This window comes from Protopterus annectens, chromosome 3.part1 (genome assembly GCF_019279795.1).
Source record: "Protopterus annectens isolate FY-2018-M chromosome 3.part1, PAN1.0, whole genome shotgun sequence".
NCBI lineage: Eukaryota > Metazoa > Chordata > Ceratodontiformes > Protopteridae > Protopterus > Protopterus annectens.
In genome coordinates this window covers 1,368,605,893-1,368,628,281 of record NC_056732.1, presented here as the reverse complement: position 1 = coordinate 1,368,628,281, position 22,389 = coordinate 1,368,605,893, and the positions used below count along the sequence as shown (strand labels likewise).

Sequence of the window (22,389 nt, the reverse complement as noted above, 5' to 3'; positions counted from 1 at the left end):
AGGACTATGACAGAGTCATACTGGTACTTGTGTCCAGTGATGTGAGTGCATGCGTAATATGGTGGATCCCAGCTTCTAAGTAACTGACCGTGACTTTTTCCTTACTCAGCCTGATGAGAGGGACATCAGCGTGTCTTATGATAAGGTCTGCAATGACCAGAATATTGGATTGTGCGGTGGCTTGTCTTATGGACTTAGAAGTAGATACTCCATGAGATGTGGCTGTATGTGTTGATGTGGTTGATGCTTTGAAAGAGTGTATTCGGGGGGGGGGGTCTATATTATAAAGACAAACAACCAAAATGTCAACTTATCTTTAATCGACACCTAAATGTCAAAGCTGTACTTCATCAAAACTTCAAATCATTGATTTCTTTCTAATGAAATGAAATCAGTAGGCCAGCAATGGACACAGCATTAAAATAAACACTATTTAGTGGGGGGCTTCATCTCTCACACCTCTAATCTTGGTGGCTGTGACCCCACACCCCCCAACAAAATATACTAACTCCAAGATTGCACTACAGTGGGGAAAAGGGCAGATGTAACTGAACGGCCAACCGATTTCTTTCCCTTGGGAAGAAATCAATGATTTGGCCGTTCGATAAAGTGCAGCTTCAACATTTAGGATTCGATGAAAGGTAAGTTGACATTTTGGTTGTTTGACTTTAAAATATAGACCCTATTCAGGGCTACTGAGGTATTTGTTATGCATACTTTGTCTAGGAGGTCTTTGGGCTTTAAGAAGGTTACATTTAAGTGTATCAGAGGTGATAATGACTAGGAGGTTTTGTGGGGTAAGAAAAAAAAAGAAAGAAAAAAACTACAAACTACTTAAATACATTTATTATAAGGACACCCAATCTAGAAACTGAACTACATTTGTAAGGATAAAAAAAAAAACACCATTAAAAATCCAGGTAATGCCTATGAAATTTCCATTATGAATGAACTTATCCCCTGCACTTCTTGTAGTAGCTGTCATTTATTGCAGCTGAAACTTTGAACAGGGGCATAGCTAGGAAATGTCAGATTCTGATGCGAGTTCAGACTTTGTTTTTTTATCAATGGCAAATCAATTAAAACATTAAATGCAGAATTAGTCAATAACTGTTAGGTTTAGAAGGTAAATTGCTACTTCTGTATAAATATAAATATTATTCTGAAATGATTTCTGCCTCAGTGAAAAATATTTTAGCGACTTTAAATATATTTGCTAGCCACAGATGTTTTGTTTGCCATTTACTGACTCTAGTTTATTTATATTTCTTTCATTGTTTTATCTTAAAATGATTAAAGGAAATGAAAATGATGATGATGATACTGAAGAAGAAAATGCAATTGAATCAAATGAAGAAGAACAAGATGATACGAATATATCAACGCTTCAAAGTGATCAGAACAATGAGCAAAACTCAGATAATGCAAATGATATCGGAGAAGATCAAGCTGATGAAAATAAACAGCAGAATGAAGGTAAAAAAATAACAATTACTTTTTTTTTATTTCATATACTTATTTCTTGATAATCATAGACTATCACCTCAATTGCAGACTGTGATGTTTCTATAGGTTCATAGGTAAGTATCAGAATAGCTGACATTTTAAATCTAGTCAGTTTCTCTTTTGGTCTTGAATTAACCTATCCTGTTTGGTGTTAGATTAGCCTTACCTATTCCATGGATGATATTGATATATTCATCCTAGTGAGAATAACTGTGATGATACTGTGGATAATTTGAGCAGACTCATGTGGGTGATAAGGCATTTAGGATCTGCATCTGTCCATTGGTAGTATAAGGGGCAGTCCTGAGTAAATTTTCTATTACCCATCCATAGATCTAGGTTATGCTGGAAAATGGACAGGGATTATCTTTGTTTTATATGGATGAGGACTCTGTTCCAGAGAATTCTGTTGATGTTGCAGAAGAGGGTTAGATCCCTGGAGTGAGTATTGCTGATGCCATTTGACTTGCTGATGTGCAGAAGGTCCATCGGTACTGGGACAGAATATGCCTTGTTTGTCAGACACAGGTTGCCACTTAGCAGTCTTTAGGATACAGAGTATAGTGACCGGGATTTGAGGAATTTCATGTAGGATATATTGTCTAGACCTTGTACCCTTTTAGTAAAGTATCTCTGTGGGCATTCCACTTGTTATGTATGTGTGGACTACATTATACTCAATGACTGGCCAAATGAGAGAAGAGTAAAGGGGGACAATGACATCTCTAGATTTAGACATAATCCCTTTGTTTATAAACCTCACATTGTAGAAGAGTTTTTATGTCATTGGACACTTTATTTAAAAGTCAGGTCACTATTTACATAAGTTCCAATAACCTGAGCAACTGGGTGAACTCTTAGGGATGTATTATCAATGTGATAGTCCCAGTGATAGATGACTTTCAAAAAGCTACAGTAATGCATTTTTGGCATTTAGTTTCGGTCTATGATTCTTGCACCAGTTATTTGTTTTAGGACAAACCTTACTACAGGACTGTTAAGTCATTTGATGATTCAATGACTGCTGCTAGCTTGCATTTATTTGCACACATAGCCAGCTAGAGCCTTTTGGCATTGGCTTTTACTTCAGAGCAGTAACTGCCAAACAGGAGGAGACCCTGAACTGAAACCTGGGGAACTCCTCTGGTGACTAGTCTCTTTGTGGAGACAGCTTCCCCTATTTTGCTCACCTGTGTCCTGTCTGTGAGCCAGATGGCAATCAAGCAGATGATAAAAGGTGTATATTGCTAGTTTACGTAGCTTTTCTACTATGTGCCATTGTGGGATTATGAAAAAAGCTTTGGAAAGGTTGAGGTATGTGGTATGCATCATTTTACATACACCCATTTATTTTGTGATTATTTAAAAATGACCATTAGATTGAGTTAGCGTGGCCTGTTTGACCTATGCAAACCAACATAGTTCCAGTGTTTGGACGTTCCCTATGTCTTAAATTATCAGTTCCATGATAAGTGTTTCCATGTCTTTGCATATGAGGCTGGTCAGACATATGGGTCTGTAATTGCCTGGGTCTGTGGAAAGTCCTGCAATATGCAGAGAAATGACTGTACTTGTTCTTTATTTGCTTTGTACAAAACCTGTATGGAGGCTGAACCTGAACAATGTTAGTAGGGTTGTGGCTAAATCATGCTTCATGCTATTTAAGATGCATCCAGGGATACTGCAAGGACCCATCAATGTAGTACTTTTAGCTTTTGATTGTGTTTTTTCGACTTGATCTTGTGTGATATATAAGGTGTATCTTATGGGAAAGATGAAGAGAAGAGATGGTTTTGAGCTGAATTTATTGGACAGTAGAATCACTATATCTTCAGATTCTGTATAGGTACATTGTTTACAATCAGCACAACACTGCTAAATCCCTCAGCACTTACCTGTAACACAATAAGGTGAACATGAGCCATATTTATTAACATGGGCAGCAAATGTACCTTATGCAGCTGAATAATTCATTCAAATGGCTGTGTAACTGTCTTACAGGGGACATTTCTCTGGTGAGAGCACACAGAGTATAGGCATAGACTGCTCCCCCTGAAGAGCCACGGAGACATCCCACCGTAGTGCTGCACCATGATAGGGCTGTCTCTGAACTCCAGTTCACTCTACTGTAACCTTTCTGAATCAGGCTCATGCAGTACAATATGACAGAGCATTTATTGTGGTAATACCTCTCCAATGACTACACACTAAGGTTACTTCGCTTTCCTTTGTTTGTTGTGTTTGCCAAAAGTGTCATTTTATTTTTTGCAATGACATCCTGTGATGCTTGTTTGTGGCCATCTCTTTTAATGCTATTTGAATCTTTTTCTTCTTCTTCTTTTGGCTTTTCCCGGTTAGGGGTTGCCACAGCGGAACTCCGGCCCACTAATGATTAGCAGTAGATTTTTTATGGGTACTGAGGTGCCAGCTCAATGCCCAACCTTCAACGAAGGCACCCCCATTCTATGCATGTCTTTCGAATGCCATTGGACCACGGGGAGGACATGCATGTTAGGCTTGAAAGACTATCATGCTGGGCGTGCTCTGTTAGATTGAGAACTGTTTCTAACTTAACCACAGCTTATAGCTTGTGAGTAAAGTCACTTATGTGTCACTGATAGCATACACAAAACACTCATAAAAAACTGACCACAGAGGTTTGCAATCCTTTATGAACTTGTATCTGAAATCAGTGACCGATACAATTACACTAATATATAAAGGTTATAAAACTCCCTTCTAGCTTATTTGATGTCACAAAAGGCATGACAAGCCTGGAAGGAATTGTCATGTCTTACTGGCTTATAGAAAATAGTTCCAAACATAAATTAATGGCAGTACTACTTAAATTTAACTTTTTATGTTATACCCTTTTGGTTATGTTGAAGGTAAAAATGGATTTTGTTATGAAAATTATTGAAATTTGGATAAAGTTATCTTTTAATATAAATTTTGACAGAGCAATGGTCGGAAAGTTTTCACATTGTCCTAAGCATTTCGAATTTGAACACCACTCTGCCTCTGAGGTTTTTCTCTCAAGGGGGACCTGGCATGGAGAATGATCTCAGTAATGAAGCTACATGGCAATGCAACAGTCCATGAGAGTGGCTAATGCTACTTAGCCATGTGCTGTCCCGTAGAAATGTCCTCAGCTTCTGATTTCCTTGGCCTATGATTTAAGAGAATTACTTGGATGAATAAAATTTTACTCTAGAGGAAAAATGTGAGCAGACCATGCTGCAGGTAATCTAAATGAAGACTAGTGGATTGTCAGTGTATGTATATGTGTTGACTTGTGTACATATCTATAGAGGAAAGAAGAAGAAAAAAGCAGGTACTGACCACCACGATGAGCAGCTTCAAACCTTTTATTTAAAACACAATTAAAAACACAGAAATGAGCACTTTCAGGACCAAGCCCTTCTTCAGATACAAAACTCAAATGAAAGTGCAGTTTTTATACAGCTCTTCAGTTAACATTCAGTACCACACCCTCCTTTTCTTTAGTGCAGGTCTTAAAGGTATAACCCCATTTAAACCTGGGGGTTTGTGTGCTGCTATCTCAATGATCCATTTAGTCTCATTCAGCTCTTGTCTCATTAATCAAATCACCTCCCCTCTTGTTTTTATTTACACATTGTATAACCATAAACTTAAATTTATGAATTTCATACTTAGACATGTGCTGGAAAAGTACATTATGTTCATGTTTTAATCTTACAGAGGACAAATGGTTCAAAATTCTGTTTTTCAGCATGCAATTCATTTTTCCTACATAGAATGAACTGCAATCCTGACAGACAGACAGATAAACAACATTCTTTGTTCTACAATCTGCATACAGATCAAAACAATATTGTTTTCAACAGGGTGTACATAGGATTTTGCCTCCACAAGTACTCACATGCTTTGCAATTTCTGTACTTTCGTGTACCTGCACGTTGTGTAAAACTGTTCCTACTTTTGTCTATCTTCACTTCATGACATAATAAATCCTTCAGATTTTTATTTCTTCTAAAGCCAAAAATTTTTTCTCCCACTACCTTGGCTATTTTTTCATCTGTCAGCAAAACATTCCAATTCTATTTTATTGTATCACATATTCCCCCATGTTATTACTATATGTTAACATTGTATCACATATTCCCCCTATGTTATTACTATATGTTAACATTAGCCTTACATTATCCATCTGTGAGGCTCTAGACTGAACAGGTGTTCCATCCTGTTGTCTATGGGAGAACTAAGGCCTAGATCTATTACTTCTGTGTTGTTTACTCTTAGTAATAGCATATTTTACTCTATTTTCATTGTATCCCCTTCAACAGAGGTTACTCTCTAACTTGTCTATTTCTTGTTCAAAATGTGTATCCTGCGTTCATATACGTGAACCTGCCCTCTTATTATACCATTGAATGTATATCTTGGATGCATGCTGTCATAAGATAGCATGCTATTCTTACAACAGTTTTTTCTGAATAAGGTCGTGTCCAAAACTCCATTCTGATCCCTCAGCAATTTTACATCCAAAAGGTCCAAAGCTCTACTGGAATACCGCATGGTGAATCTAAGGAAAGTAGTCGTAGATTCCAAATATTCAACACATTTTTGTAAATCCACAAGCCCCCATAACAAAAAATGTAATCCACAAAATGCACATAGAAAATTAACTTGTCCTTCCATGGATGTTGTCCTCCATAAATAACTTTGTTTGCATAAGTGTTAGCACAGGGGGTGCTCATGGCCAACCCCTGCTTCTGGCAATAATATTCATCTTGACACATAAATATGTTATTTTCTATCACTATTTTAAGCAACTCACTTATCAGCCTAATGTTATCAAGCTCAAAATTAGTATGTATTCTATGGCTGATATGCCATCAGTATTGCTAATGGCAGTAAATAAATTCTTTACATCTAGTGTAACCATAATATAGTTCTGTCCTTCATTCCGTATAATACACTCATGCAACAATGTGAAGAAGTGTCCTGTATCCCTTAGTATACTAGGAAATTTGTCTAAAACTTTTTTCAATGTACATTCTATCCAAATGGATGGATTCTCTGTGACCCAACCCCTGCCTGAGACGATAGATCTCAGTGGGGGTCAACCAGATCTTTATGTATCTTGGGTAGTGCCTTGAATATAGGCGCCATTGGATGTTCTATCCATAAAAAATGTGTGTAAATCCTCTGACATTAGCCCCAGTTGTTTTAATTCTGTAAACCTTTGCTTTACCTTGTGAGCTGTATGATTAACGATTATAGGGGATATACAAATATAAGTGTGTTTATCCTGTAGCAGTTGTAAGACTTTTCTCTGATATAAACTCTTATCCATTACTACTACAGCTCCACCCTTATCCGCTGGTTCTCTCACAATATCTGCATTGTTTTTCAATGAATTCAATGCTTGCTTCTGGAAATGAACAGATTAAAAAACTTGCTATTGCCCTTATCTTCTAGGTAATGCTTTATATCTGATTCACATAGTCTCAAAAAAGTGTTAACAGTAGAGTTAATAGGTGGAGTAAAAGTACTGGGCTGTCTCAACCCCTTGTTCTGTGGCAGGTTTGAATTACCATATAAATTTTTAAGTGACACATTTCTACCATATAACATCAAGTCAAGAATAACCTCAGAATATACAATTCCTGAACTCGGTACAAATGTTAAGCCTTTGTTCATCTGCAGACAAAAAATAGTCAGATATATTATAAACAACACAGTTAGTATCACCAGTCAATTGGATATTTGCCGCTTCTTCGCCTCTCTCTGATTCATATGGCTCTGTCACCACTCGCAGTTCTTCTTGACTGGTACAGGCAGTGACAGAAAAGACCCCTTTCCCATCTCAAAAACTTTCGGCCATGCTCCTACCCATGCCAACTCACTTTCCATGCTGGAAGTCAAAAATTGTCCTCCCATGATGTCAGCAGTTCTGTCCTGGTCGATTAATCAGTTTGCAGGTTGCCATGCTGGTCTCCTCCCCACAAGCATGGTCATCCATCCGCCTTCGTGTCATCTCTACTGGTGCTGCAGTTGACACTGAATGGTGGACCTGACCTGTACATTATGATAACGTACATGAGAATAAGGGTGCCTGCCCAGGTGGGTAGGTATTTTCAGTGATTTTTTTGCTGAAGAAGTAAATGCTTCAGCCTGAACTGGTTTCTCTTTAGGTCACATAAAAATGTTGCCCTGTTTAAAATCATGATAGTCTCTCATCAGTATCTTAGGCTTTGTTTGCTGCAATTTCATGTCTAAGGTACATACCAAACAAGACATCTCTTCCAGTTTATTCATGTAAAAATCGCCAACATATTCCAGCTCTAAATCTTTTTGTAAAGTCTCAATTTCTTTCACCAAAATATTCTCTTGTGGAGCATGAAAGTCTAGCAATAAATGCATATATGAGAAACTAGCCTTTAAATTTAAACGCTGCCACTTGGATAAAAGTTCTGGATAGTACTCACCCTGCGAAGGCATACACAGTACATGAAGGCCTCTAGGAACTATGCCAAACTGCAAACAGGCCAATGATGTCTTTGCCACTGTATTTGCTTTAGTTTCATTAATTTATTATGCAAGGTATTTACTAGGTCAGTAAAGGCCACTGTTTCTTTTTGAGCAGAATCACCCACCATATGTTCGCCAGACAGTATATGTAAATCCAAAGCAATAGAGGGAATGGGGGTGAATGAGGCTACATGAATGTGTGTGTGTGTGTGTGTGTGTGTGTGTGTGTGTGTGTGTGTGTGTGTGTGTGTGTGTGTGTGTGTGTGTGTGTGTCTGTGTGTGTGTGTGTGTGTGTGTGTGTGTGTGTGTGTATACAGATGTCTAAATGCACCTATGTTTGTGAATTTAGGGATACCTCTGCTAATAAGATTCAGGGACCTCTTGGGTCCAATTAGGCATGACAATGCTAATGTTCAATTCAGAGACACAGTAAACAGACAATAAAGCATTCTTTCTCATTGTGGCCATACCTGTCCCTGAATCATATTTTCTCACTGTTGCACTGATTTTGCAAACTGCATTAGGTAAATTAGCATGAGTGGTAAGGATTTTATTGAATCATAGCCTACTATGATCACAATGTTTGGGTGTTATAATAAAAAGTTATCCCTCCCCTCAGAAATACCTTTTTTTTACTCTTCCACTATTTCTCCCTGATGGCTGCAATGCCTTACCCAGTTTGCCTGTAAGTTCCATTAGAATAAGTGCTTTACACTAGGTAGAGCCAGCCTAGAGTGCTTAGTCAGTCCACTCGCTTCCCCCAGTCGGGCAGAGTCAAATGAAATAGAACATGTCAGGTTTTATGTCCAACAAAGTAGCTTACCCTCTGCTGTCTTGGTGTGCCCCCTCCATTAGATCACTCCTTTGAGCTCCAGTAAGTCCTGCTTCCACATGCATACCTCTCCAGCCAATGTGTTTGAAGAATGGCAGCATATACTTGATTGAAAGTCCCATGTTAGTAGGTGCCACCCAAGTCAAAGCCTCCTCCCTCCCTCCAGGACGCACTCTATTCGCCCTATCCTGGCGCTTCCACTGCACAAGTTGCTAACTGACCACTGATGGCCTTGGTCATAATCAGCTCATCATTTCTGTGTGCCACAGAGCCTGCCCAACAAGTACGTTTCTTTCTCGTAGTCCACATGTGAAACTAGTCACAAACATTGATTTAATATTTGTTAACCAGCTAAGTAAACTGGTACTAGAACTGTTTTTGGGCATTACCTTAGCAATCAGGCAGAAGCAACCTGTTTATAAAGGTGTACTAAAAATGTTAAATTATGCATTCATCTAGTATAATAAGCATCCATAATAAAGCTTTCAAGGCTGGCAACACAATTGCACTGATATGTAATCTCTGTCTAGTGTTGCTAAAAAAGATTTTAATTGTTACTATTTAATTATATTGTCATAATATTCGTATTTATCCTAAATATGTCACCATCAAGTAAAAGAGAAAGAACTATATAGCCTCATATGAAAGCCTGTAGATGGGCAAACAAAATGCTGCTGTATGTGTATAGACAGAGGAGTTACTGAGATTTTGTAAGTTATTTATAAAATACCACAAAATGAATATTTAGTGTTAATTATAGCAATAACCGATGACGTTGTTGTGGTATATTGAAGATTTACACATGGTTGCTGTGGTTTAATCATGAGGGTGATGCCGAAGTTATTACATAAAGCCAGCCATCAGTAAATCTTCAATATACCATACCACAGAGTTTGTTATTGCCATTATACAGTGACATTATTTAAGAAAATAAATACTTACTTTTCTTAAATAATGTTTTTGCATAATGCCTCCGTGGTGTCCACTGCATTTTTTCCAGTATCCTGGTGTTTTCCTGACATACTGCACATCCATATTTTACTTCTGTTCCCACGCTTATGTAGTATATCAGTGCTTTGTAAAGGAAGATCTCTGTTGCTTTTTTTTTTTTTTTTTTTTTTAATTTATTAAGAAAAAGAAACCAGGATACTTTTAACATTCAGGAGAGATGGGACAGATAAAATAAAAGGATAATGAGGGACATTTATTTAGTTTTGCAGAACGAACCTGATTATCCTCTTAGTTTTCTCTCCACCATTACCCTCATTTATTTGAGGTCTTCAGTTTTGTAAATTTGTTAAAAAAATAAATAAAAGTAAACATTTTATAGGTTCATAGGTTCATAGGTTCATACTAGGCTATCTGCCCAAGGGCATTTATAAGCCTAGCCCATAGTTATTTGGCTTTCGCCACCCCTTTAGTTTGAATAAAACTATGCCTATTATTTTGCTGTGCCTCTGTCAAGCAGTGACACTGAAGTAATCCCTGGGGTATATCTGCGATCTCACATCCATTTGTCAAGATTCCTCTTGAACAAGGCCAGCGAGGTGCTCTGCCTCACATGTACCGGGATTTTGTTCCACAGCATAGGGAGTCTCTGGGTGATGAATCTGTCCCTCCAGCACGTTCTATTAATAACCGTGTCAAGGTTTAAGTCTCCCGCCCTTGTGGTTCTGAGGGATCTAGATTTTGTGAGGTGAAGCATATTCATCAAATCAGGGTTTGACATGGCCTTATATGTCAGGCACAGGTCACCTCTGAGCAAGCGGTATGAGACTGAATAGAGCTGGATTTCTTTCAGTCGGGCGGCATAAGACATATTTTTGAGACCCTTTATCCTTTTGGTGAGGAACTTTTGGGGCCTTTCCAGCTGCTGCAGGTGTCGGGTCAGATACATTCCGAATGGGGCATTGTACTCAATCATAGGTCTAATGAGTGATGAGTACAGGGGGACGATGACCTCCCTTGATCTAGATGTGAATCCCTTCATGATCAGGTGGGCAATGTAGAAGGTTTTCCTAACTACTTTAGCAACATGAGTGTCAAACGAAGGCTACTGTCAACCTGGGTCCCCAGATCCCTAATGACTTCTTCTGTGCTCAGTGGATTGCCACCTATATGGTAGCTAGGGGTAACCTTGTTTTTCCTGAAGGGTATGACTATGCATTTCTTGGCATTTAACTTTAGGCCATGGCTCTGGCACCAGTTATCCGTTTCTGTGAGGCCCTTCTGAAGGATATCTGTGTCAGATGTGTTTTCAACTATGGCGCCCAGTTTGCAGTCATCTGCAAACTTTGTCAGCCATAACCCTCCTGCGTTTGCTTGTACTTCAGAAAAGTAGATGCCGAACAAGAGTGGACCCAGGACTGAGCCCTGTGGGACACCACTTGTGACAGGCTTTGAGTCTGACATGGCTCCAGCAACTCTGACCCTGTGGGTTCTGTCACTTAGCCAGTTTGCAACCCATCTTGTGATGTATGGGTTTACATTCAAGCTGATGAGTTTTTCGATGATACCTGAGTGGGGTATTGTGTCGAAGGCCTTTGCCAGGTCAAGGTAGGCTGTATGGACTGCCTTTCCCTCATCAATGGCCTTGGTGACTGTCTCGAAAAAGTCAACCAAGTTTAAAAGGCATGATCTGCCTTTGACAAAGCCAAACTGGGTTGGATCCAAAGTCTGCAAGTTCCCTATGTCTTTATTTATGAGTTCCATTATGATCCTCTCCATGGCTTTGCAGATAAGGCTTGTCAAGCTAATGGGATGGTAATTTCCAGGGTCGGTGGAGGCACCACCCTTGTGAAGTGGGACCACAGTCGCCGTGCGCCACTCCTTGGGTATGTATCCTGAGGTGGGGCTAAGATTAAACAGCTGTCCTAACTGCGGGTTTAATTCCTCATTGAGTTCGTGGAGCACACAGCCGGGGACACCATCCGGTCCCATGGATGCTGTGTTTTTTGCTTTGGAGAGAGCAGTTCTCACCTGGGCGTTGGAGATGTTTGGGGGGCTACAATCCTCTGGTATAGATATCTCTCCTTTTGGGGGGGGGAGAAGTTTGCACTGAACCTGTCAGCCAGTATGTTGGCAATGTGTGTAGGTTCAGTAATCTTCACATCACTTTGAACTAATTCTGAGCATATCTGGGAGTTTCCTCCTAGGTTTCTAACATAGCTAAAGAAGGCCTTATGATTGTCTTTTGAGTCCTTGGCGATTTTTCTCTCAAAATTTGCCTTGGATGATTTTATGAGAGCTCTTAGTTTTTTACTTATAATGATCAAAGGTGTCTTACCTTTCCAGGATTTTGCTCTATCTTGTAGTAGCTTCCTCCTTTTGTTGTAGAGCTTGTTTATGGCTGGGGTCCACCAGACTGGACGCTTGCCTTTGGTACAAAGAGTCTTAGTTTTGTTTGGGATTGCCTGATCCATGCAGTCCTGTAGGTGCAGGTAGAAGGCATTTGTAAGTGATTCAGCGGTTTGAGTAATGTTTACCACTGGCTCAGGGGCCTTAAAGGAGACCACACTAGTTTTTAGAAGTGTGAAGTCGGCTTTTGAGAAGTTTTTCACTGTGGTCTTTTTTATTTCAGGTGGGGCGGGATGAGGACCTCCAGCAAGATTAGTTTATGATCTGATCTCACCAGTGAGGGGTATACTTCCGGTGTTGAACATTTTGATCCCATGTTCATGATGATGAGATCAAGTATGTTTTCTCCTCTTGTGGGGATGGTGACTAGTTGTTCCATGGCATTTGAGTTTATGAACTCCAGGAACCTTTGGGCTAGAGTGTTTGGGCTTGAGTAGTGTTCCCAGTCTATATTAGGGTAGTTGAAGTCACCTAGTATGATGGTGTTTGGAGATACATTTATCCCCTCCAATGTTTTCAGGAAGGCCATGTGAGGTTCCTGAGTTTGAGAGGGTGGCCTGTAACATGCTACAAATTGCAGAGCAGTCTTGCCTATGGTTAATTGCACCTGGATGGTCTCCGATGCATTGTGCGTTGCCACCAACCTTGAGGTGTGGGTGTCCTTTATGAATATGGACACCCCCCTCCTTTCTTGGTGTTGTCCGGATTTTGGGGCCGGAACGCATGATATGAGGTGAAACCTGATAGTGCTGGGGTGCTCTCAGGAGCCGTGAACCAGGTTTCTGTCACAGCACAGACATCGATGTTCTCCATACTGAAAAGGGCCTCGAGTGCATGCATCTTGAGATTGAGACTTCTGGCATTGAGCAGCATTACCCTTAGTTTTTTTACTTTTTTGTGTTCTAGGGTGGTAGGTTTAGAATTTGAGCCTTGCCTAAAAAAGGCACTATGGGGGTGGCAAGAGCCTTTGCCAATATCCGGAAGCCTAGGGGTGACAGGTGCAAGCCGTCCCTTGTGAAAAAAGGACGTATTTATTCAACCTTGAAGTTATCTCACATCCCTCTGGAGGCATGCTGGTTGAAATTGTATAATTTGACTTAAAAATCAAGTTTAATACTTAGAATCTAATGAGCACTACCATTGTAACGAATAGTTTGCCATTTACATTTCGTTAGTAAACCTTATGGGTCTGAATACAAGAGCATTAGTTTGAAATGTGAAGACATAACTTGATTTTATCAAAAAGCTCAGGATGCAGTCCTTGGAAGTTAAGAGCACAAACCTCCAGTGCTACAATGACGGAAATTCTTTAATATGTAACAAGGAGATATATCAACAATATATATAACATGAAAATTAAGAATCAATAACACTAAATAGAATAATTTCTGAACTGCAGTGTTCATTACAGTACAAACTACACAGCAGAGATCCCAAGTACTATATAAAGAAATCTTCTATTATATAAAGCAGTTTCTTGTAATTAACAAGGCAACAGGCATGGGTTACAATCTGCATTAAAAGTTACTAGTTGCCATAGATATATTATGCTACCAATAAGCTTATGACACACCGTGTTCCCTTCCAGTTGATATGGTGATGTATTATTCCCAAACTGTTGGCCTTGTGTTTGTAAATAGCTATATCTTTATTTGTTTCCTGTGAAAAGCATCAATAATGCCTTCCATTTATTTATATTGTTCATAGGTTCATTGGTGTTTACTAGGCTAATGACCACAAGGGCATTTTTAAGCCTAGCCATGCATCCCAAATCTTTGACAAGTTCTGGTACCCTTGATAATTGTAAGAAGGGGCTTGGGAGATTAACCATTTACAAGCTAGTGCCTGGGAGATGAACCATTTACAGGTTGTTGCCTGTGTCCATTAGAGACATAGACACCAAGTCAGGGATGAATTTCGTGATCCCCATCCAATTGTTCAAGTTACACCTGGATTGAGTTAGGGAGTAACTCTACTTCACATGGATGGTGAGTATGTTCAAGAGATGGGGTAGTCCCTGGGATATATACCTGTCTCTCCAACAGGTCCTATTTGTATCACAGGCAAGGTTCTTTGGAATGGACTACACTGGAGATGTTTGTTTTGTGGATATGCAGGGAGTCCATCACAGTGGGGTCTGACAATGCCCTGTAAGTCAGAAATAGATCTCCCCTCAAAAAAAAAAATTCTAAGCTTGTTTCCTGCCTTTCCTGTAAGTAGTCTAGTCCAAATACAGATTTGCTGTATCCAGGTCTGTTTGTATGCTTCTGAGCCCCCAAGTCTTTCTGTGTTGGAGGGAAGCCTTCTAGCTTATCAGTGAGAGTGGTAAGCACTTGGTAGTTCATAGGTTCATAGGTTCATAGGTTCATAGGTTCATACTAGGCTATCTGCCCGAGGGCATTTGCAAGCCTAGCCCATAGTTTTGTGGCTTACGCCACCCCTTTAGTATGGGGAACTATACCCATTATTTTGCTGTGCCTCTGTCGAGCAGTGACACTGAGGTAATCCCTGGGGTATATCTGCGATCTCCCATCCATTGGTCAAGATTTCTCTTGAACAAGGCCAGCGAGGTGCTCTGCCTCACATATACCGGGATTTTATTCCACAGCATAGGGAGTCTTTGGGTGATAAATCTATCCCTCCAGCACGTCCTATTAATAGCCGTGTCGAGGTTTAAGCCTCCCGCCCTTGTGGCTCTGACGGATCTAGATTTTTTGAGGTGAAGCATATTCATCAAATCTGGGTTTGACATGGCCTTGTATGTTAGGCAAAGGTCACCTCTGAGCAAGCGTAGCGACTGAATAGAGCTGGAGTTCTTTCAGTCGGGCAGCATAGGACAGATGTTTGAGACCCTTTATCCTTTTGGTGAGGAACTTTTGTGGCCTCTCCAGCTGCTGCAAGTGTCGGGTCAGATACATTCCGAATGGGGCATTGTACTCAATCATTGGTCTGATGAGTGATGAGTATAGGGAGACTATGACCTCCCTTGATCTAGATGAGAATCCCTTCATGATAAGGTGGGCAATGTAGAAGGTCTTCCTAACTACTTTAGCTACATGGGTGTCGAATGACAGACTACTATCAACCTGGGTCCCCAGGTCCCTGATAACTTCTTCTGTGCTCAGTGGATTGCCACCTATTTGGTAGCTAGGGGTAACCTTGTTTTTCCCGAAGGGTATGACTATGCATTTTTGGCATTTAACTTTAGGCCATGGCTCTGGCACCAGTTATCCGTTTCTGTGAGACCCTTCTGAAGGATATCTGTGTCAGATGTGTTTTCTACTATGGCGCCAGTTTGCAGTCATCTGCAAACTTTGTCAGCCATAACCCTCCTGTGTTTGCTTGTACTTGGAAAAGTAGATGCCAAACAAGAGTGGGCCCAGGACTGAGCCCTGTGGTACACCACTTGTGACAGGCTTTGAGTCTGACATGGCGCCAGCAACTCTGACCCTGTGGGTTCTGTCACTCAGCCAGTTTGCAACCCATCTTGTGATGTATGGGTTAACATTTAAGCTGATGAGTTTTTCAATGATACCCGAGTGGGGTATTGTATCGAAGGCCTTTGCCAGATCGAGGTAGGCTGTATGGACTGCCTTTCCCTCATCAATGGCTTTGGTGACTGTTTCGAAAAAGTCAACCAAGTTTAGAAGGCATGATCTGCCTTTGACAAAGCCAAACTGTGATGGATCCAAAGTCTGCAAATTCCCTAAGTCTTTATTTATGAGGTCCATTATGATCCTCTCCATGGCTTTGCAGATAAGGCTTGTCAAGCTAATGGGCCGGTAATTTCCAGGGTCGGTGGAGGCACAGCCTTTGTGAAGTGGGACCACAGTTGCAGTGCGCCACTCCCTGGGTACGTATCCAGAGGTAAGACTATGATTAAACAGCTGTCCTAGCTGTGGGTTTAATTCCTCATTGAGTTCGTGGAGCACACAGCCGGGGACACCATCAGGTCCCATGGATGCTGTGTTTTTTGCTTTGGAGAGAGCAGTTCTCACTTGGGCGTTGGAGATGTTTTTGGGGCTGCAATCGCTTGGTATAGATATCTCTCCTTTTGGGGGGGAGGGGGGGAGAAGTTTGCACTGAACCTGTCAGCCAGTATGTTGGCAATGTCTGTAGGATCAGTAATCTTCACATCATTTTGAACTAGTTCTGAGCATATCTGGGAGTTTCCTCCCAGGTTTCTAACATAGCTAAAGAAGGCCTTATGATTGTCTTTTGAGTCTTTAGCTATTTTTCTCTCAAAATTTGCTTTGGATGATTTTATGAGAGTTTATCAAAGGAAAAAAAATACACTTTATGCATTAAAGTCTGCTCTTCAAATTTTCCCTTAGAACTAGCCACTTTTTACTTTTAGCACTGAAATCTGTTTCTTTGAGCTCAGCACTTGTTCAGAACATGTTGTAAGCACTAAATAAGCTACAAATTACTGCAGCACTCAATTTTCTTAATAAATAAGCACCTATCCAAGCATGTCTAACGGTCAGATCTCAGTATTTCTCCTGTCGACCTGATAAATTTGGGCATCTTGGGACAATGCAGCAATTGCCTCATGCACACAGACAACCCTCTCCTCTTATCACCCAACACTACATCCTGTGAGAGATGCACTTATATAACCAAACTGGAAGCAAAGCTCCCTTCACCCAAGACTCAACTAGACAGTCAAGAGGAGAAGGTAAACACTTGCACCACACTCATCACATGGTCCCTCAAAATTACACCACCAGGACACACACATAGAAACACAAAACACACACCTACATTCATGGAGGCACTAAATAAAAATCTGCTCAAGCAACAGAGACATCCAAAGCAGAAATGCAAGCAACCTCCACATCAACACAACCCAAATGACACATAGCCCACAAACTTAGTGTGCCACTCAACCACAACAACAGCCCATAAGGAATAACAACGTACCCAGCACTCTAGTCATAGGTGACTCTATAGTCAGGCACACTGATGTTCCACTCACCAGACTAAACATGGAGAAAGTTACTCTCAGCTGCTTGTCGCGTGCCAGGATATGCCACATAATGCATGCACTCAGGTCACTCCACAACAAATACCAATATCACTCTGTTATTGTCCATGTAGGTGTGAATGACCTGAGATGTACCTCCCTGTACAACATAAAAAGAGTCATGGAGGAGCTCTCCCCGATCTTGTAGCCCAGGCAGGTATGACCCTAGCCCTGACTAGCATCCTGCCTTCACCCAGAATGATACCACAGTACAAGGACAAAATTATTGACTTCAACAATTGGCTAAGCTTCTGGTGTCATTCTAAGGGGATCCAGTACCTGTCTGCCTGAGATGACATGATCGACAGACCACAATGCTTTGCCAGAGATGGCCTGCACCTGCCGCCCTTGGTATTCCAGATACTGGCTAAGGCTTTTGCCACCCCAATAGTGCCTTTTTTAGGCAAGGTTTAAATGACAAATTCACCACCGTAACAGGTACAAGCAAGCAAAATCTGAAGGTAATGCTACTCAATGCTAGAAGTCTAAACCTCAAAATGCACTCACTTGAGGCACTCCTTAAAATGGAAAACATAGACATCTGTGTAGTGACAGAGACATGGTTCAAGGCTCCAGAGAGCACCTTTGCATTACCAGGCTATAATTCATACCACACCTTTCGGCCAACTAACCTGGACCAAAACACTAAAGGTGGAGGCGTGTCCATATTCATTAAGGATATCCACACCTCCAGGCTAGTTGCTCAGCATAATGCATCTGAGATTATCCAAGTGCAACTAACTCTGGGCAAGACTGCAATCCACATTGTAGCTTGCTACAGATCCCCCACAATGCCCCAGGATTCCCATGCCTCATTTCTTGATACACTGGAAAATATTAGGGTACAACCTAACACCCTAATAATGGGCAATTTCAACTACCCCACCATTAACTGGAAAAACTACTCATGTACCAACTCTGTTGCTCAACATTTACTGGAATTCATAAATTCCAATGCCTTGGATCAACTTATCCACACCCTCAACTAGGGCAGGAATATGCTAGACCTGGCCCTTACCAACACGGGTGACCGGTGTTCCACAACAGAGGTCAATTCCTTGTTGGACAGATCCGACCACAAGCTAATCATCCTATGCATCCACATCCCACTCCACCCCCTATTAGGGAAACCACAGTAAAAAATTTCTCCAAAGCCAACTTCATGCCTTTTAAGACAGAAGTGGCAAACTTCACGACACCCATGCAGATGGATAATAGAGGTAAGACTGCTAAATCCTGCACAAATTCACTTTATTAGCATTTACATGAGTGCATGGATCATGCTATCCTTAACAGAACCAAGATGCTGTGCTCCAAAAAAAAGGAAGCCAATCTGGTGGTCCCCTACCATAAACAAACTCTAAAACAGAAGAAAGAAACTGTTGCAAAAAAAAGTAAAAACCCATGATTGGAGGAACTCCCTGGTCAGCCTCAGTAAGAAGAAGAGTTCCCTCACAAAATCCTACAAAGGTAGTTACGAAAACAAAATCACCACTGATTCTAAAGACAAGCCCAAAGCATTCTATAGCTATGTCAAGAATCTCAGTGGCAACACTCAGACCTGCTCTGAGTTACATCACAATGATACTAAATATACAGACCAACTGATATTGCCAACATCCTGGCAGATAGGTTCAGTGCTAACTTTACCCCCCTCTCAACCCCTAAAGGGCCCATCTATATACGAGAAGAATGCAAAGTTCCTGTAATCATGACTGCACCGGTAAAAACCACACTCTCCAAAGCCAAGAATACAGCATTCATGGGACAGGAACTTTACATTCTTGTGCTGTAACAGACCTGGTTCAAGGCAGCAGAAAGCACTCCGGCACTACCAGGCAATAACTCTTTCGACACCCTTCGGCCCCAGAACTTAGAGTGAAGCTCCAAAGGTGGTGGTGTTTCCATATTCATAAAGGATGTGCACACCTCCAGACTGGTAGCTCAACATAACGCATCAGAGATACTTCAGGTGCAGCTAACACTGGGTAAGACAGCGATTTAGGTCATAGCCTGCTATAAGTCCCCAACCATGTCCCAAGACTTGCATTCCACGTTCTTAAGCACACTGGAGAATATTAGGGTCCAATCTAACACTCTATTACTAGGTGACTTCAACTACCCCTCCATTAATTGGGTAAACTACTCATGTACCAATAAACTTGCCCAACATTTCCTGGAGTTCATTAATTCCAGTGCCCTGGACCAGCTCATTCTTACACCCACTAGAGGTAGCAACATCCTTGACTTGGTTATTACTAACATGGGCAACTGTTGCTCTACACCAATAGTCAGCTCCTCCCTGGTTAGATCCAACCACAAACTAATCACCTTGGTAATCCACATCCCTCCCACCCTCCCTGCAAAGGTAACTACCATGAAAAACTTCTCCAAAGCTAAGCTTGGGATCCTAAAAGCAGAGGTGGCTAACTTCACTGCACCCATGAAAATGGAGAATAGTTGCGTGACTGCAGAATCATACACCAATGCACAGTATGAGCACGTACACAAATGCATGAATCTCACCATACCCAATAGAACCAAGACACTCTCCTCCAAAAAAAGGAAGCCAATCTGGTGGTCCCCTGCCATAAACAAACTCTACAACAGAAGTAGGAAACTGATGCAGAATAAGGTAAAGTCCCAAGACTGGAAAAACTTCCTTATCTGCCTCAACAAAAAGCTGAGATCCCTCATCAAATCCTCTAAAGCTAGGTATGAAAACAAAATTGCAGCAGATAGTAAAGGCAACCATAAGGCCCTCTGTAGTTATGTAAAGAATCTCCATGGCAAAACCAAGATTTTCTCTAAGCTACTGCACAATGGTACCTCCTATACTGAGCCAACAGATATTGCCAGTATACTGGCCGAAAGATTCAGTGCCAACTTTACCCCCCCCAAAAGGACCAATCATAATACCAGTAGATTGCCAGGCACCCAGTATTACTGCTGCACAGGTTAAAACAGCACTGTCCAAGGCCAGGAATACAACTTCTATGGGACCCAATAATATCCCTGGTTGTATTCTATATGAACTGCAGAGTGAACTGGCACCTCCCTTGTGTGCTCTGTTCAATCACAGCCTCACCTCAGGCTTTGTCCCTGCCAAATGGCGCACTGCTACAGTCATCCCTCTACACAAAGGAGGAGTCGACTACAGACCCTGGGAACTATCGCCCCATTAGCCTGATGAGTCTGATATGCAAAGCTATGGAATGCATCCTCATGGACCTAATAAACAAGGATATAGGGAATCTTCAAACACTGGACCCCACACAGTTTGGTTTTGTGAAAGGGAGATTATGCCTGCTCAACTTGGTCAACTTCTTTGAGTCAGTCACCAGAGCTGTGGATGAAGACAAGGTGGTTCATACAGCCTACCTTGATCTGGCCAAGGCTTTTGATACCATTCCCACTCAGGAATCATAGAAAAACTCACTAAGCTTGGCATCAACCCCTATATCACTAGGTGGGTTGCAAACTGGCTCACAGATAGAACCCACAGAGTGAAAGTTGCTGACTCCAAATCTGTTGAATAGTCATGAGTGGAGTCCTACAGGGTTTGGTCCTGGGTCCTCTCCTGTTTGGTGTCTACTTCACTGAAGTCCAGGCAATACAAAGGGACTCTGGCTGACAAAGTTTGCAGACAATTGTAAGTTGGAAGCGATTATTAACTACCCAAGTGATGTTGACATCCTACAGAATGGCCTCACTGTGACCAACGACTGGTGTCAGAACCATGGTCTTAAGCTCAATGCCAAAAAATGTGTCATCATCCCCTTTGGGAAAAATCCGGTTCCCATGAATTACCACATTGATGGTAGTCCACTGAACACATACGGTGTTATAAGAGATATGGGAACACACCTCTCTTTTGATCACCACATTGCCACTGTGGTCAGAAAGTCCTTCTATGTGGCACATCTCATTACTAAGATTCATAGGTTCATAGGTTCATAGGTTGGTACTAGGCTATTGGCCCTAGGGGCTATACAAGCCTAGCCATAACAATTTCCTGGCTATTTCTTCCCACACTATTTACTTCCCTGGACCCCTGTCTAGCAGGGCGGCTGATGTGATCCCCGGGGTGAATTTCCTTTCTCCCATCCAATCGTCAGGGTTCCTTTTGAAGAGTGCCAAAGAGGCGCTCTGCTTGACATGTATGGGTAGTTTATTCCAGAGTCTGGGGCATCTCTGGGTCAGGAACCTATCCCTCTAGCAGGTTTTGTTTATTGTGATGACAAGGTTTAGATCCCTGGAATGTGTGGCTCTGAGGGATTGGGATTTCTTTAAGTGTAGCATGTCCAACAGCTCTGGGTTTGACATGGCCTTATATGTTAAACAGAGATCGCCTGTGAGTAGATGATATGCAACAGAGTATAGCTGGAGATATTTAAGGTGGTCAGTGTAGGCCATCTGCTTTAGGCCTGTGATTCTTTTAGTGAGGTATTTCTTTGGCCTTTCCAGTTGTTGCAGATGTCTTGAGAGGTACATACCAAATGGGGCATTGTATTCTATAATGGGTCTAATGAGGGGTGAGTACAGTGGGACAATGACCTCCTTTTTTCTGGCTGAAAAGCCCTTAGTGATGAGGTGTATCACATAGAAGGATTTCCTGACTGTTGTGGTGATGTGGTTATCGAAGGTGAGACCACTGTCCACCTGTGTCCCTAAGTCTCTTATCACACTTTTGGTGTTTAGTGTGCTGCCACCTATGTGGTAATTCATGGGTACATGTTTTTTCCCAAATGGGATAACTATACATTCCTTGGCATTGAGCTTCAGCCAATGGCTCTGGCACCAATCATCTGTTTCTGTAAGGCCCTTTTATAGAGATCCACATCATTTGGGGATTCAATAATGGCTCCCAGATTGCAGTCATCTGTGAACTTTGTTAGCCAGAGTCCCTTAGTGTTGGCCTGTACTTCAGAGAAGTAGATGCCAAACAAGAGTGGTCCCAGGACTGAACCCTGAGGTACTCCACTTGTCACTTGTCTTGAGCTGGATTTGGAGTTGTCTACTTTTACAGTGTGGATTCTGTCAGTGAGCCAGTTGGCAACCCATCGAGTGAAGTAGGGATTAATGCACAGCTTAGTAAGTTTATCTATGATTCCAGAGTGGGGGGTGGTGTCAAAGGCCTTGGCGAGGT

General features: G+C 41.4%; 1 protein-coding gene across 9 annotated transcripts in view; it reads left to right on the top strand.

The window, feature by feature from the left end:
- Positions 1 to 22,389, top strand: part of LOC122798462 (uncharacterized protein DDB_G0290685-like) — a 416,297-nt gene that overhangs the window by 326,501 nt on the left and 67,407 nt on the right. For 8 of the 9 annotated variants that reach the window (XM_044067407.1, XM_044067410.1, XM_044067408.1 and 5 more), the window contains one exon: positions 1,300 to 1,476. In XM_044067407.1, coding sequence (XP_043923342.1) covers positions 1,300 to 1,476 — 177 coding nt within the window. The remainder of the gene's footprint in view (positions 1 to 1,299; positions 1,477 to 22,389) is intronic. The other variant, XM_044067411.1, reaches the window with a different exon arrangement.